At 41.5% G+C, this 17,696-nt stretch overlaps 1 protein-coding gene across 1 annotated transcript in view; it reads right to left on the bottom strand.

The window, feature by feature from the left end:
* Positions 1 to 15,824, bottom strand: part of LOC124145842 — a 59,710-nt gene extending 43,886 nt beyond the window's left edge. Inside the window, exons 1-3 of the mRNA XM_046515800.2 lie at positions 15,760 to 15,824; positions 2,301 to 2,343; positions 1,533 to 1,594 (exon numbers count right to left, since the gene is read on the bottom strand). Coding sequence (XP_046371756.2) covers positions 1,533 to 1,537 — 5 coding nt within the window. The 5' untranslated portion in view covers positions 1,538 to 1,594; positions 2,301 to 2,343; positions 15,760 to 15,824. The remainder of the gene's footprint in view (positions 1 to 1,532; positions 1,595 to 2,300; positions 2,344 to 15,759) is intronic.
* Between the last annotated feature and the right edge of the window lie 1,872 nt (positions 15,825 to 17,696).

Below are 17,696 nucleotides of genomic sequence, written 5' to 3'. Positions count from 1 at the left end.
AATGGATCCTTCTCCAGTTGTCCAAGTTCCATCGACTACGGGCACGACACCATATCAGACGATTCCTCATGTGCCTCTCAGTCAGTTGAGGACGTTTTACTGGTCTTCTGGCGTTATAACCAGCCGCTCTGAGGCGACGCCTTACGGTCATCATCGAGAGTGTCTGATGGGTAATCCACTGCAGTCTTAAATCTGTTGAAGTGGCAAATGGATTTCGTCTGACTATCCTGAAAAGACGTCTATCCTCTCTGTTAGAGGTCTTTCTTGGCCTACCATTGGTTTGACCATGTTTTACAATCAAACGAGTGATAACACTGTGATGACGACCCATTTGTCTTGCAATGGCCCTGCATGACATGTTAGCATTTTTCAGCCTATCACTTGCCATCTTTCAGCGTTCGTTAACTTTCTCCTCACCATGGCTGATTTTCAACCTCTATTGGAAGGGAAATCCCACACAGGAGCAAAATGCAACCACGTGTCTGAAACTTGAATTTCACTATTTATAGGGTAGGGGAACTGCAGCAACACGTAATGCACGCTTTCCTAGAGGTATCTGGCCAAATTTGGGTTCATGAAACTATGGAAGCCTAATTCAGTCATACGTCATCATATTTCGTATTTCGGATTCCCACACGTGAAATCAAGAGACTATGAATATAGTGGCGCTTAATTTTTGTGCATGTGTATAGTTGGCTTATTTCGGAATAATATGATCGGTTATTTGTCATTGCTGCAAAGTTATCGGTTCAACAGTTCATCGATGACATAAGCGAGATAGTTATATATGAACATAACAGCACAGTAGCGGTTAAGGGATTTTGGCATTTTTCCAGAAATGTTAAGGCTGGGACAGTCAAAATTTAAGAAACATATAAATTGTTCCAGCCTGAGGGCAATGGATGGGATTCATTGTTCCATTTTTGGCTTTTTGGCTTAATGTAAGCTTGACAGGTTGAAAAGGGGAACAAAAGAACATGTATGCAGTTGTTTTCATTTCGCTGTTCAAGTTCCAACATGGAATAACGTGATCGTTTACGAAAGAGAAGATAGAGAAGGGCGATGATGTCGTTCGATCAAGATTTCAACATTCAAGCCCTCAGTAAAGCTTTCAAAAAGTTTTATGGTAGACATGTGGAGGACATCTCGTGTTTTTCAGGTGAACAATTGCCTGTGTTTGTGACGGGTGCCACCGGTGAAGCAGGATACGCTCACAGTTTCGCGAGCATTTGGTATCATCACTATTTGATAATGATTCATAAACACATGCTCATGATATAGTTGGAATGGTAAAATCGACTCTGCTTGGCAGAGATTTCTTATGAACATGGACAGGGTTTTGTCGCTATTAATTGTATGCACTAGTTCCCATTGGTCTGCCTTCTGGTGATTGCTGCTGAAGTCACAGTTGTAACATAAAAGGGCGGAATAAGGAATAATAATATATAAACAGAACTATTACAATAGGGCTCTCACTTTCACCTTTCTACATTATCTAAAAAAATAACAACATCATTCTGGTCATAACTTACCGCATCCTGTGTTTCAGTCCATTGAAGGTCCACTGAAGGTGGCATCTGGCAGCAGCCCTCCGCTTAAACCGATTTTGATAAGAGATGGTTGTTTACACTGAACTACCCATATATGACAGTCATTCTTGTGTAAACGCTTTTGTATTGCCTTCTTTGATAGTTTCACTCGTAATGACTGGTTATAAAGTGAAAAATATCCTGTAACGACTTCCTTCTGTGTCTCTCTATTCTGATGAGACGGAAGTACAAGTTTGACAGGTACGTGGAAAAATTGATATTTCGGAATTATTACAAATTAAATGTAAACGACAACTTATTCAATACAATTGATTGACTCGGACAGATGGAAATTGTGATATGTCAAAATTACCCAGTAAGTAAAATGTAACAGGATTTTGAGGTATACATTGGGGCCCACGTAAATGTAATAGTGTACTGGTAGAACCGGGAGTACAGATTGCAGGGGTATGGAAAGTAATAGGTCTTTGTTTCTAATTAAATGTAAACGACAACACATGATTTCCTTAGATTTCCTTAACAGAAGGGAAATATGATGCGTCAGTCCAAAATTCAAATACGGTGTTTCTAACACCTTTTATATGTTTCAATGTTTGATCAAATAGACCAGCTGACAGGAGTGGCAAGTCGTTAGGTTCTCCTGACTTAAATGACATTCAAATGGAATGAAAGCATTATGAAATTGATATTATATAAAGTTATTATGGAGGAAAGTTAAGAAAATTCAAACATACATAATAAAAAACGTACCTTATAACATTTAATCGATGAAGCAGCAGTCTTGTCACTTCACCTTTCAATGAAAATGGTATATTAATGGATGTCATTTTCTGCAAGAAAAAAAGTTCAATATGTTGTGTAACAATTTTGCTTCTGGAACATTCAAAGGATTACAGAAACATTCAAAGGATTACACAATGACACATGTTTACACATCTCTTATGATAGACAAATGATTCATGCTTTCCTCGGGAATAACCAAGCAGACCGAAAGCCTAAATCAGCGAGTTGCCCCTTTTACTTTTCAGCAAACCCGCCTTTCTTTTATTGAATGTGGTTTGGTTACTGCTGTATTCGTTTTTGTAAGTCAATCCCGTCAACAGTGTTGGCAGATTCGCTGCAGAACACGTCTGAAGTCAGTTGAAATGTGTGCTGATACAACCCAAGCTACACATACTTGGATGGGACAATAATAAGACATGAATACCCCTCTTGTCACTCACATGTTTGAGTAATTGAATCTCACACCTGACTGAGATTGCTGTCGTTTACACTCGAGTGGCAATAAAAGCACTTGTGAACAGAGTTTCAAAGTTGTATGTGACTGTTCCTAAACACATGGGAGTAACACTAGACACGTCTCATTTGTGTTGGCAAACTTTATAAGGTTTATGTGTTATTGGTTAAGATATTTTGAAACCTTCAGACGTTCCGCGAGATGTGCCCCGTGATATAAACTCCATTAATTTCCTATGAGTATTTCAAAATTCCCATGCTGCAGGTTAGCTGAAATGGTGTCACAGAATATTTTGTGCACGCGCACTGAGATACCATGCCATAGTTTAAACATGGTTCCCCACTCAGACATACATACTGACTCCGAGCCAGTCATGTCTTATTCTGTGTCCTTAATACCGAGAGCCAGTCCATGCTACAGAAAGTTTGGTAGCACTTGTATTTCATTTTCACATGTATATGGAAACTAAAGCAGCTGATGATGTTATTGTCGGTGTCAGTATTCTGATTTCAGGTACATATGTACGTGAATCTTTTATTATTGTAAATTAAAATTAAACCTACAGTTAAAGCGTTAAAACCGGAGGTTCGATTCTTGACATGGCACAATGCAACATACAGTTTCAGGTACTAGTACCTGACTGAACACGGTCACGTACTCACCAGTGTTAATCGAGGGTGAGAGTGCTACAGAACACAATGTTGTTTACGGTTGAACATACGCAGTAAGAACTTACACATCATCAGAGAATTTTCACAACCCTGACATATTCAGCTATACATAACTGGCGTACGATCATCTATCTATGATGCATTGAAAGAATATAGAAATTGAAATACATAAGTCAACTCAGAACATATTAAATCAGACAATGAAGACTATGTTACGTTTTGTGTGAATACAATGTAACGCCAGTTAGGGTAAATATGTATGAGAATTATTACAAAAACATCCTTATTCATCACCAGTGATACAATCACTCTGTAAAACACACGAGTACTTATGCATGTGTCATAGCCTGGCTATGGTTATACCACCCCTTATATAACAGGTCCCGGATGCACACAGTGTTGCCAGTGAGACCACAGAAAGTCCGCGTGCCCGGGAATACATTAAACGAAAATACAAAAGCTGTGCTTGAATGTAGGATTTATTCTGAAAAGTTACTCTGCTATTGACACTTGTGTTATAAATACAAAAAGAAGTGCGTACAGGCAGGGGGTATTCATCTGTTATATGACTACATTGTCCCGGGTGCATTGCACTGAATAAAATGTCAGTGGGGTTTCTTGTAATGGCAACATTTAATAACATATCACAGCTTATGCTGCATACAACACTAGGATTAGGTGTGTCCCCCTCCATGTCACTATAGAAATATTCACACAATTCCCTTACATTTTAGAGCAATGACTATGAATAGCGTTTCATATGTGACATAACATCGGATTCGAACAAATTCAGGTGACATCTTTGTTTGGAACGAGCATGTTTCAACGTCATTGGTCAATTTGTTTCTCAGTAGAGGAAATGCATTTTGAGGTAATTTAGGAGCATGGTCTAAGTACTAAGGTCTCACGTTAAATTATCGGATACAATGGTACATATGTATTATTACATTTGGACAAAAAATCTTCCGTTGCGGCCATGTTGAAATTTAGGTTTGACCCCTTTAACATACTGGGTTGTCATCATTTCAGCTACATTGGACTAATGGTTTCCGATGAGAAACAGGCCACGACATAAATGAGATGAGATCAGAGGATTTTTTTTTGTTTTCTCCTTTTCTGATTGTAAACTTATTTAGGAGTTGAAGAGTTTCATGGAAGAGCTACGTTACTTCTAGATCTAACCACGCTATAATGAATTTAGATCCAAATATTTATTATGTAAATTTTCAAATGTTTACATGCCTTAGAAAGTTATGTATCATTTCTGATATGAAGGGTATGCATTGGAATAGTTTATATACGATCATATTATCGGTACTAAAAAAGGATGAAATTGGGTTCGCATTGATTTATGTTCATATAAGCTGATAAATCTTTACCATCGGTGCCTCATAACCTCATAGAGCTGAGAGTCTTGCTAAGCAAAATACTATTACGTAAGTTGATACACTAGCATTAGGTAACCAGGTGAGATTATTATGATCACACTTTCGGCAAATCATACAAAATATAAATACATTAACATCTTGTATAGATCTCGCTCATCACCCATGGGTTTTTGGCAAATCTTTATAGATGTTTTATCAAAAACAAGGGAACGCTTGACCAAAACGAACATACTGTGGTGTCATAATTCCGAATGTTAACAACGCGAGTAACGCCTGGCACAGTTTAGGCATGCTCCGTATGAGGCTCCCGATGGTGGCTTCTGGAATGCCTAGCCATTCATCTTGGAGAGCTAAATACTGTTCATCGGAGGCTGTCGTACATAGTCTTGGAAACGACGACCTCCGATGTTTAATGGGGCTGAAGTCGAAACTTTTGGAACCCCAGTTTAGCTGTTGGATTTGTGCAACATACATGGATACCTGAGCAGTGTGAAGACAGTCGCCCCGCCCGCAAACGGTCCCGCAACTGGCCTCCACGGTAGCAGATACCAGTCACCCAGCCATGGAGGCGAATGAGGTCAGTCCTGTAATCCCAAACGTGATCCCGCGCAACTCAATCACAGACCCTCATCATCTGTCATGCGTTTTTATGCTGCATGGCATGTGACGGTCGTGGAACTGCTGCCCAACGCGGACGCGACCATCTGGACTCAACATGAAATGACACCATTAGCGTAAATCTACAAATCCATGCTACCGTACCACCATAAATGAAAACGTCTATGTGTATTTGTCATTCTGATGCCTACCAGATGACGACGACTTTTGGGAACCTACGATTTGAGGCGATTACGGCTCGTACAGTCACGACGTCTGATGTATAGAGATTCCGTTAAGCTAAGAGTCTTTTTTCGCGATCTTCACGAGGTTTGGTTTTGGGCTTCCCTTCACGACCGCGTCTTATCACAACGTTCCTGTTTGCCTATAGGAGGGGCGATTCATAAGTTCTAAGCCTAACAAAGGAAACAAAGTCAGTTTGATACCAAAGCTTTTTATTTTTCGACATAGTCCCCTTTAAGTTCAACACACTTCTGCCGGCGATGTTGCAATGCCATTATGCCCCTTTTGTAGAAGTCAACTTCTTGGTCATTCAAAAAGTTGTTGACCGCTGTAATGACGTCATCATCTGACTGGAAATGAGTTCCAGCTAAATGCCTTTTCAACTGTGGGAACAGACGATAGTCCGACGGAGCCAAATCAGGTGAATAAGGTGGATGTTGGAGAAATTCAAAGCCACACTCATGGATTTTGGCCATTGCTATCAGTGATGTGTGTGCTGGAGCATTGTCGTGATGATAAAGCACAACTTTCCACGTCGCGTAACTTTTGATTTTCTCTCTTAACTGTCTCAGAAGTTCCACATAGTAAGTCCCTGTAACAGTGCGGCCTTTAGGAAACCATGATCACACCTTCAAAATCCCCAAACACGGATGCCATGACTTTCCTCAGCTGAAGGCACAGACTTTGCTTTCTTTGGAGTAGGAGATGTGACATGTTTCCACTGTTTAGACTGTTGTTTTCATTCAGGTTCAAAGTGGTGGAACCATGTTTCGTCCACTGTAACAAATCGTTTGAGAAAGTTATCTGGATCACCTTCAAGAAGCTTGAGGTTCTCCCTTCAGAGATTCTCTCTTTGACGTTTCTGATCAGCTGTCAACAGTTTGGGGACCCATCGAGCAGAACCCTTGTGCATTCCTAGAATATCTGTCAGAATGAAATGCACTCGCTCCTGAGAGATGTCCACTAAGTTGTCTATCTGTCGCTGTCACTCGTCGGTCGTCCATGACTATGTCCAGGATTCGCAGTACCATTTCAGGTGTTGACGACACAACAGGTGGACCAGGACGGGGTTCATCGTCAGTGCTCAATCGCCCACATTTAAACTCTGCCACCCATCTTTTCACTGTTGCATATGACGGGGCATCCTCCCCTAGAGTGGATAACATATCCTCATATATGGCATTGGGTGTTAAGCCTTTCTTGTAAAGGTATTTGATAACAGCTCGCTTTTCCTGTTTCTCCATTTTAAGTCACCTCATAACCCCCCTTGCAGTCAATAGCTTATACGAAACTAAATAATGTGTCCACTACAACCATCCTCCTGTGTATGTCACTGTACTTGATCAGTCTATCACCACCACAAAGGAATTCATCCGTACCACACTCATTCGGCTCACAACTTATCAATCGCCCCTCGTAGATCGAAGTTCCACAGTCGTGACGCCACACTGACCGATATCTGACTGTCTGCTGCAGTATGTGTCGTTAAGGGTTTCCGGACCCAATGCAACCAACCAACTATCCTTTCTGTGCTCAACTCATGTATTGTCTTACCATGGTTCCGCAATGATGACACGCCATGTTTGCCGGTGTACAGGCGATTGACACAATTGCTGTGATTTGTTGTACTCATTGCAATGCAATTGCAACGTTGCCATATTCATGACTTCATGAAGTATTTTTTCCTTTATTTCCTCCATCCATATGTAATAAAAAATAAAATACCACACAAGCACATCACATATACAAACACACGAGCATACGCACGCATATTCAGATAAGCGTCATATAAAAGAAAAAGGTTATTGACAGAATAGATAAGGTGGTGTCAGTTTCAAGGAACAGTGGAGATGAGAATCTGTTGATCCACATTAACGGCCAATAATCGGATGAGAGATGTCTTGAACGGTTTGATGAGGAAATAAATAGTGAATATAAGCTTCGAAAATACAACGTTTAGCATGAAGATCTATATATGAAAATATATACTGAACAACAAAAGTTCCTGTGACATTGAATAAGATTTAATGCAAAGTTATGTTTTTTACCAAATCTGAAACAATTTCGGTATGCAACAGATAAAAGACTCATGTAAGTGTTCAAATTGTTTAATTTGCAATACTGACTTCAGAAAATGCCTGATTTCATAAAAAAATAACATGCACATGCCAAAATGTCAATTTACAAATCAATAGTGTGTGTGTCCACCTCTGGATGCGATGCAAGCAACACATCTTCGTCTCATGGAATGGACCAGGCGTCGCACAAAGTCCTGCGGGATATCTGTCCATATCTGCTGGGGCATGTTTAGAAGTTCCTGGAGTGTCTGTGGAACACGTGGTTGACGTCGAAGGCGCCGATCCATCTCCTCCCACATGTGCTCGATTGGTGAGAGATCAGGGGAGCGAGCCGGCCAGGGGATGACATTCACGTTGTTTAGTTGAAGAGAATCCTGACCAAGTCGAGCAATATTAGGCCGGGCGTTGTCATGTTGAAAGGTAATGCCTGGGCCATGACGACGCCAACCGAGGATGGTCTCTGACTGCATTCGCCTGTTGCCAACGTTGCCATAAACACCAAATGGTGTTTCTGTGGACGTTAAATTGTCTTGCAACATCACGTTGACTCGATCCTGCTTCAAGCATTCCAATTGCGTAATTTTGTTGTTTTTTATACCCATTCTTGGGTAGTGAAATGCACGGGGCTTGCATAAAAGTATTTTTTTGCATGGAATGCATGCTTTTCTGTAGCAGTTGCGTTTTTGTGACTTGATTCCATACACGTACTACAATATTAAAAACCAAACTTTACTTGTATGAAAAATACACTAAAATATTGGTGTCACAGGAACTTTTGCTGTTGAGTATATTTTCCATCACAGATGAAAGTACAGTCAATCACATGACGCTTGTTCGAGGAACAAACAATTCAGGATGAAAACAAATCTGGCATGGATGACTCTGGTGGGAATGGGACAACATCGGCAAAAGATCTGACAAGTAAACTGCATGTAAAAATTCGTATTGTGTGCAGGAAAGCATACACTCACCTACACATATTAGAATTGCCGATATTCAAAGGTTACTACGTAACAGGTACACGTCAGCTAAATTGTGTGAAACCTACTTGAAACTATTGGACCCGTAGAGGTCCGGGATAGAATAGGTCTTCAGCAATCCATGCTTGCTGTAATAGGCGACTATACTTGTGGTAAGAGGCGACTAACGGGATCGGGTGGTCAGGCTCGCTGACTTGGTTGATGCATGTCATCGTATTCAAATGGCGTGGGTCGATGTTCATGATGTCGATCATCCAGACTCGATTATTTACAGACCGCCGTCATAAAGCTGGATTATTGGTGAGTGTGGCGTTAAACAACAAACAAACAAACAAACAAACTTGAAAATGTTATTATATATTGTATATTTATATACTTATCCTATCTCAGACTATGTATTTCTCTTTCTTCTTTCGATTCTGAGTGGAAGCGTATCTGAAATAAAAGTTTCCAGCTTCTAAAGTTAATTAACCCTGTCATACCTTACATCGCCACGGTCACCTCCCAGATCTGGGTCATGCGCGCTATGCATGCTGGTTGACCTACTTGCACTGATCACGTGTCTATCCTAGTCAACTCATTCTCTTTCAAGAGCATATAAACTAAGGAATTGGATGGACGGGTGGGCATATAACGTGTGAGATAGGATAAGTATATAAATATACAATTAATAATAACATTTTAGATTTTTTATACTTATCCTATCTCGCACTTTGCATTTTACTATGCACGGTTGGATGGTGGGGCGGAACTCCCTTGTCTATAGATCACAACCGTAGGATATTTACGAGGAAGCTGGAACTTAACAGTGGTACTATACTTAATACAGTAACACAGTTAAGAGTCGTAAGACCAAAAAAACAAAAACAAAAAAACACAATAAAAACAAACAACTCGTAGACAGGATAGGAAGAACACTCTCAAAGAATGTTGAGATCCTGATACGCGAACAATTGAAACACAATAAGTCGGGTACAATATGTGTAACATGTTCAAACGTAAGGAAGCGTAATCGTATGTCTAAAACAAAAGAGTATGACTTATATTCAAAAGAGTATGCATCCAGTCGTCGAATCTACAAGACGGGGTATTCCTATCTCCAGAGGACGATAGGTTGGACCCACTTGGCATCTCTTTTATCGCTTTGTCCAACCCTCAGTGATTGAATCGATGGGTAAAAACGAGAAGAGGAAACGATCGACAATATCCACAAAAGGATCATTACTCAACACACATACCTAAAGTAGAGGTGTTTGAAATAAGGGATCGGGACACCGGAATCGGCCGCGTCTAATGACCACTTCAAGTTGAAGACCAAGGTCTCTACAGACGAGTGATTATATCCTCCAACCGGATACTCAGTCTGGGAAGCCCGAATGAATACAATAAACACCAATAACCATGACAAATGTTTATTATAAATAGAGATGGATGTAATGTAATGAAAATCTGGTTATACATCTCCCTATCTGTGCAGGTGTGTCTTGGAGATCTGTTGTGCGAGTACCAAGGGTCCAAACTGGTGAAGGCCTTGAACGTCCGTCACTGAGATGTCTCGGAGGTAATGGGATACGAACACGGTATCGGAAAAAAACATCCCTCCATAATTGCGGTCAAGGAGCAATTACTATGAAGTGCCATGATGGAAGCGACAGCACGAGTTTCGTGAGGATTAGAAGCGACTGGAGCAGGTAGGCCAGCGAAGTCGTAGGCTCGAAGGATCACTGAGCGTATCCAAAACGAGATTGTGGTACGGGATACTTCCGTAGAAGCTGCCGCAAAGAGCGGGATGCATTACCTCTTAGGTAATCGACGAAGTTGTTTCGCCGCTTCCAGATAGATTCGAAGTGCACGTACCGGACACAACGATATGTCTTCGTCAGGGTTTAAGAGGGCGGTCAACGGTGGGATACTGAATAATCGATCGGGTTGACCAGGAAGTTGATTTTTGGCGATGAAATCCAATCGTAGTCCCAAAAATACTTTCCTATGTGCAGTTCGTTCGAAACGCACTCTGTTGACGTCTAAAGCGTGAATTTCACTCACACGAGCCGCCGTTGCAAGGGCCAGAAGGAAAACTGTCTTCAAAGAAATGTGTTCGAAATCTTTCTCGGCGAGAGGTTCGTACTCGGGCGAATTTAGATGGCGAAGTATATTGTTTAGATCCCAAGTTGGTGGTCGAAAATGTTTGGTCCGCAAACTTGTACGATCTGATCAATGATTGTAATTCGGCGATTGTAGAAATCTTAGTGCCCGTTGTAGTTGCGATGACAGAATTGATCGCAGCTAAGTAGGTAGCTAGAGTCGAACGTTTTAGTTTACGAGATGATCGAAGATAAGGAAGGTATTCAGCCATTTGTTGTGTGGAAATGTCTTGTGAATGACAATACGATTCAAATGCCCTCCATTTATGGTCATATAGTGCTTTAGTAGATGACCTGTGCGCCCCCGCAATGGTCTTGGCCACTCGTTCAGAATAACCCTTAGCTATCAATGGTTTCTGTAAATGTGCCAAACGCATAGATTGAGAGTTGTTGGCGACGGATGACGGAGCTGAGAGTGTGGTTGATGCAGAAGATCGACCCTTAGAGGTAGATGGTAAAATTTTCTGTCTGCGAGACGAGTGAGCGTTATGAACGCATCCCCATCCCACGGTTGAGGCGTCGACGAACAGGTGGAGGGTCGGGGTGAATGGTTGCAAGGAGACTCCTCCGCATACATTTGATGGAGTTAACCACCATTTGAGGTGTGGGTGTAGATGGTTTGGAAGAGATATTAGGACCTGACAATCGTCGTCCTGAAGAGGGTCGAAGAGGGCTCTGATGAATTGGAGACGTTGTGTTGGAATAGACTGGGTTGATGATCCAACCTAGCTGATGAAGTAGGCGTTGAGAAAAATCGAGGTGATGAAGTAGAGTGTTCGAATCCTTGTTGGCTTGAATGAAGTTGTCGATGTACGTTTCGAAGACGATGCCTCGAGTGTGTAGGAACTTGACGATAGGTTTTGTGAGGCGTAAATAGCCACGGGGCCGAAGAAATTCCAAATGGGAGCACACACCATTGGTAGTGTTGGCCTAGGAACACAAACCGAAGAAAATGGCGGTGCTCTGGCAGGATAGGGACGTGTAAGTATGCGTCTTGTATATCTAGGCTGATCATGAAGTCGCCGGGATGAATAATCGTTCGTAGTAGAGCGATTGATGTCATGCAAAAGTGTGGAGGAGTCTCTAGGTATAGTTTGTTGAAGGTTTTCATGTTAAAGATGAGACGTAGTTGAGGACTGTTTTTCTTGAGAACCAGAAAAATTGGGGGAATAGAACCCTGGTGTCATTGGCCCAGACACTCTATTGCGTTCTTTACAAGTAACGTGTTTATTGGGGAAGACATGCTGCTGTTACAGCCTGTAACAGAGAACGAATCTGTTCTGCTGGAATAGCAGAAAGTTCGCTAGGGATCCATGATGTAGGGATAGCTTGAGATGGAGCTTGTGATGTTGCAGGAGTCTGTGATTCAGAGGAAACAGGAGGGCGTCGAACCGGAGGTGGCGATGGGGAGCTGGTACGACGAGTAGGTGAAGTAGAACTCTGCCTATCTTTAGGTGAAGGACATCTACTAACGGTAGCTGATCTGAGTGGTCTATCTCTATGTCGCCGAAGAGAATCCTCATGACGAGAAGAGAGAAATGTGGCTTGACCGATAAGGTCTGTAATCTGGATCATGAGGATACCCATGCCATAGAGGGTGGGGATCCCTGTAGTGTGGGTATCGTTCCAACTCACGTGCGTAGGCACTATATGAAGTAGTGTTCCAAGGGTAATCACCACGCTGATGAAAATCAAAAGTGTGAGGGTAATCTCTTGGTCGAAACTCTGGATGGATGAGTGAAGGAGAAGATCGAGACATGTAGGATGAATGGCTAATAGACTCGTTGTAGCGTTCATCCTCCGAGACTAGACGTGATGGGTCTGAATAGTCTCTGCGTGAGACATGATAAGGGGATGAGCGATAGTCAGCTCGCCTGTCATAAGACGAGTAACGATCTGTAGGTAAACGTCGCATATTAGGGGAGTCTCTCGAATGTCTCCGTTCCTTGTAGGTTTTATGAACTCTCGTGTCCCGTTGAAACTTCTTTTAAGTGTGTCGATACTTAGGAGTCCGTATGTCCTTCGAAGTTCGGTTCGATGATGTTCGTTGAACCTCAGTGGTTCGACGAGGCTCGAATCTCTTTTGTTTGTCCGAAGATGTACGATTCGAACGTGACTGTCGCACCTCGGGAGTACAGCGATGTTCGGAGGTGCGATGAGGTTCGGAGGTTCGAGTTTCGGAGGTTGGAGGTTTGGAGGTTCGAAGTTCGGAGGATCGAGGTTCGGGGTTCAAGGTTCGAGGTTCGAGGTTCGGAGGCCCGATGTTCGTAGGTTCGAGGTTCGGTGTCGAGAATGAGAAGTCCGTTGGTCCCAGTCTGGGTGCCGATCCCCAGATGATTGCACTGAATAAAGTGCACTGACTGTCGATGCTAGTTGATCCCGGGACGAATGTCTATCGTCTTGTGAATCCCCTCGGGAGGGGGAGGTTCGTGAGCCTTGATCCTATGAGTCGTCATACGACTCCTGGTCTTGAGAGGATCGATCCTGCGAAGATCGTCGTATGGGAGATTTCGAACGACGGACCGAACTTATAGGGTTGACCGAGGTACAAGTACCATGTGTACCCTCCGAAGGTAAAACAGGAGTGAGGTCCATGTTAGTCGTAGAACACGACGAGTCGAAAGTACGAACCTCGGTCGGGTTCGATACGAGTGTAGATGACGTAAGCCCGTCATCCACACTCGTGTCTAACGAGAGGACTCGTCGAATGTCCGAGTCTCGGGATGTGGACGGTAGGTTCGGCTTTGAAGGTGGATTCGTGGAGACCTTAGACATGTCGTCTGTGAGAAAAGAGTCAGAGACTCCCTCATCGTCTAACGAGATCAGGGGACCAGTTTGATCCCTAGTATCCTGGCCCGCCGATGAGGGTGATCGGGCCGATCTCGCTTTCTTGACCGGTGTTTTCTTGGCTTTCGTGGATTTTTCTGCAGTCTCAGAGAGACGATCTGACACCCGACGCCGACATTTATGCAGGTACAGTTTGAAGGATTCATCTGGTAGATCGGAGCAGAGCTCGCAACGCTCTAAAACCTGCATAATCCACGACAATCCGAACATTGGGCATGAGGGTCAGACGGAGAGAAAACACGTTGGCACAAAGTGCAGACAGGTCTCCATGTGGACTGCTCGTCCATTATGAAGAATAACTATCCCAAACAGGGATATAAGTAAATTTGCAGGCAATAAGACGACAATAATATGAAGATCGCTTGCAAGCGAAAAAGAAAAACCCAAAATGGATTCCTGTAATAACAACACGTCACCACTGCGTGGCGATTTGAAAGAGAATGAGTTGACTGGGATAGACACGTGATCAGAAGGTCAACCAGCATGCATAGCGCGCATGACCCAGATCTGGGAGGTGACCGTGGCGATGTGAGGTATGACGGGGTTAATTAACTTTAGAAGCTGGAAACTTTTATTTCAGATACGTTTCCACTCAGAATCGAAAGAAGAAAGAGAAATGCAAAGTGTGAGATAGGATAAGTATATAAATTTATTATAAATTGTATATTTATATACTTATCCTATCTCACACGTTATATATGCCCACCCGTCCATCCCCACATCGCAATTCCTTAGTCTATATGCTCTTGAATGAGAATGAGTAGATTGGGATAGACACGTAATCAGTGCAAGGAAGTCAACCAGCATGCATAGCGCATATTATGAACCAGTATTCTGAATTAGGAGATACACATTCTGTGTTTTCAATGCTAAATTACCTGTAGATTTACACCCTGTGAAATAACCCATCACATTGTTCATAGAGACCTTTCCAAGAAGAAAAATAAATTTTGAACCTCGAAGGTACACCTATTCATTTTGGACAAACCCTCCTCCTGGACGATTGCGTCTGTGTACATACCAAATACATCCTCAGTACTGATGAATGTCTTTTCTGTCTGGACACTTCTGTCTGTGATACACTTCTGTTGAAGCGCTACGTTTTACTATTCGTACGTTTGGTTAATGAGTTTTTTCCTTTGTTTGTGTTTTGATGTTTCCAACAATGACAATTAATGAGTATTAATTTACATGACATAAAAATGATTCTTCATACATCGTCTGTGCCAATATCTGCCCTATATGTAAATCAACAGCACAGTGTGTTTCTTTTGTTTGATCATATTATATTATTCTACTCTGATATCTCTCACATGGAGTATTTGATACTTAGAATGTGTTCTTAACTCTTGATAGAAGCGTACCCAAATATTCCTGACTGAGAACAATAGCTTTCAAAGTTCAAAGTTCATGAACTTCAAAGTTCAAGAATATTTCAAGCTTTCACGCAATTAAGATGCATGCTGTACCAAATATGTACAACACATACATTCCCTGAGAAAGTTTGGAAAAAGGATTTCCCCATGCAGAACTATAACAAATCATAAAGCTGTTTCACTATCCTCTTTTAAAACCTCTAAAACTGACTACTACCTTGAATCATAGTTATATATATTTGTTGTCTGCATGCAGATATAATATAACTAGAATGAATAGAAGCATGTTTTAAAGAGAGAAAAGTTTCTTAAGTTTCCAAATTTTATAAAATGTCTATTTAACCACAAAGAGCCTTTTTGATTCCTCGTCAGTCATGAATTAAATCATACTTACTTGGACAGATTTATTTAATAACTATCAAGGTTCTGTAGATTCTAATTATAAACAATAGGGAAGCCACAACAACGATGTCGTAGCCTTGCGCTATTGAAAAATGTGTATTAGGCAGGGTTTTAGTCACAGGTTATTATAATTATCTTTTTGTTTACAAACCATAAACATACGTACGTCGTTGTCGTCGTTTCTAAACATATCATTTGCATCTTATATACAAACAGAGAGAAATCAGCAAAATCGCATTATCTCACCTTGCATATGTCTTCGACTTTGTTGTAAGGGTACCAATACAAGCAACAGCCCAAACTCTTAAACGGGGAATTCACTGTTCATTGACATTACCAGCGCCTCTCTCTGAGGGATATGTAAGACGGCAACTGAAGTCCACCCCACAATAAAACTGTGCATTTGGCTCTCTGAATGACACGTTTTATTTATGATGTATTGTGTAATAAAATTCTTGAGAACGTAGCTACGTGCAGGTTGAGTGTGAATTTCAGCTATTTTAAAACATATTCCGATACATCATGCACGACTCTTTCGACTTTTATCAAAATGTACATTGTACTGATACATTTAATATTAAAAGACAATTTTCAGGGAGACCTTATATGTCGCAAACATGTGTCCAGAACTCCGTTACAAAAATACAAAGTTTAACAGAGTAGTTTATGGTGTTTAAGGGTTGTATTATGTGAATATATTGATATTAGCAAACATGTTGTATCCCAATATAACGCTCTGTTATGTCTGCAGCTTGTAACGCAGCTTGTGCTCAAATACGGCATGCACATTTCAATTTTTTGTAATCACAATATTCAAGTGAATGCAATTTTTTTATGTTCTCAGTTGCCAACTTGATGACTCGGTGGAGATAATGTACCAGCGATGAGTAAGTGTGTGAGTAAAGATTCATTTTCACATCGGCTGTATTCAGCTTTATCGTGACTAAAACATGTTATACATTAATGGCACATAAATCAGACTATATAAAACCCGTCGACAAAAGATATATGTGTTGTCATGTTGTGGTAGTGTGTTACCATAGAAAGATGGTCTTTTTTCGCCATCAACAAAGTAGGGACCAAGGGGACGTACGGTACTTCTGCTACCTACATGGTACCCATAGCAGGATTGTATCAGCGATGATGACGCCGAAGATGTTTATGACTCATATGTTGTAAACCACAGTGGCGCTCCAGGTGTATTAGATGAATTAGGATGAGTTAGTTACATTTCTGTGAATTATGAATAAATAAAACTTAGATTCATTAGAGACTGATTCACCACAACTCGGTTCGCTGCGGCTCGATTCACTACAGTGACTCACAATTTGTTATCACGTAATTCATTAGGTTTCGAGTAGACTTCTTAAGGATGCTTTTCAGCAGAAATCGGTTCGTTAAGGTTTATTCCATTTCGGTTGATAATGGCTCCGTTTGGTACAACGCTGGTCATTGCGAATATTGAATTAGGTTCACTTGGGGTTCAGTTCAATAACTCTGAGGTAGAGCTGGACATGTTTTCCGTTTTCACGAACACCTCGTGTCATCACTTTTTTGCTTTTTTCGCCTCATGGAACCTGTTTCGACATATATTCGAGGCTGATTATTCTCTGACTTTTTGAACCATGACATAACATATTTGTCGACGTGTGATAGCTGAGAAGATTCGTTGACCTTTGTTTTTGTGACCTCTGCGAAATCAAAGAGGCACTTACATTTAACTACATGGGGTGGTAGAGTAGCCTGGTGGTTAAAGCGTTTGTTCGTCATTCAGAAGGTCAGGTTCAATTCCACACATCATTACAATGTATTAAACCTTATTGCTAGTCTCCTCAGCTGGAATATTGCCAAAACGGCGTGAACAACATCGAATCCGAACATATCATGTATTCGTGAATCACCGTCCAATAGTGATGATATCAGGTGTTCATGTCCCACCGGTGGTAACTATCACAAACACACGCAAGGGCATGTCAATTGGTCACCTGAAAGTAACAGCGACAAAATCTACATTCTACATTCATGAGAAATCTCTGTCGATCTTACGATATCATGAACAACATGTGTTTATGAATCACTGTCAACCTGGGACTATACCAGGTCCTGCCCTATCGATTGTCACAAACACATACAAAAGCAAGTCAATTGTTCATATGAAAAAGTACGAGATCATAGAGTACAAG

This window comes from Haliotis rufescens, unplaced genomic scaffold (genome assembly GCF_023055435.1).
Source record: "Haliotis rufescens isolate VD_foot unplaced genomic scaffold, xgHalRufe1.0.p SCAF_6, whole genome shotgun sequence".
Lineage (NCBI taxonomy): Eukaryota > Metazoa > Mollusca > Gastropoda > Lepetellida > Haliotidae > Haliotis > Haliotis rufescens.
The sequence above is the reverse complement of the archived record's forward strand: the minus strand, read 5'-3'. Positions and strand labels throughout refer to the sequence as shown.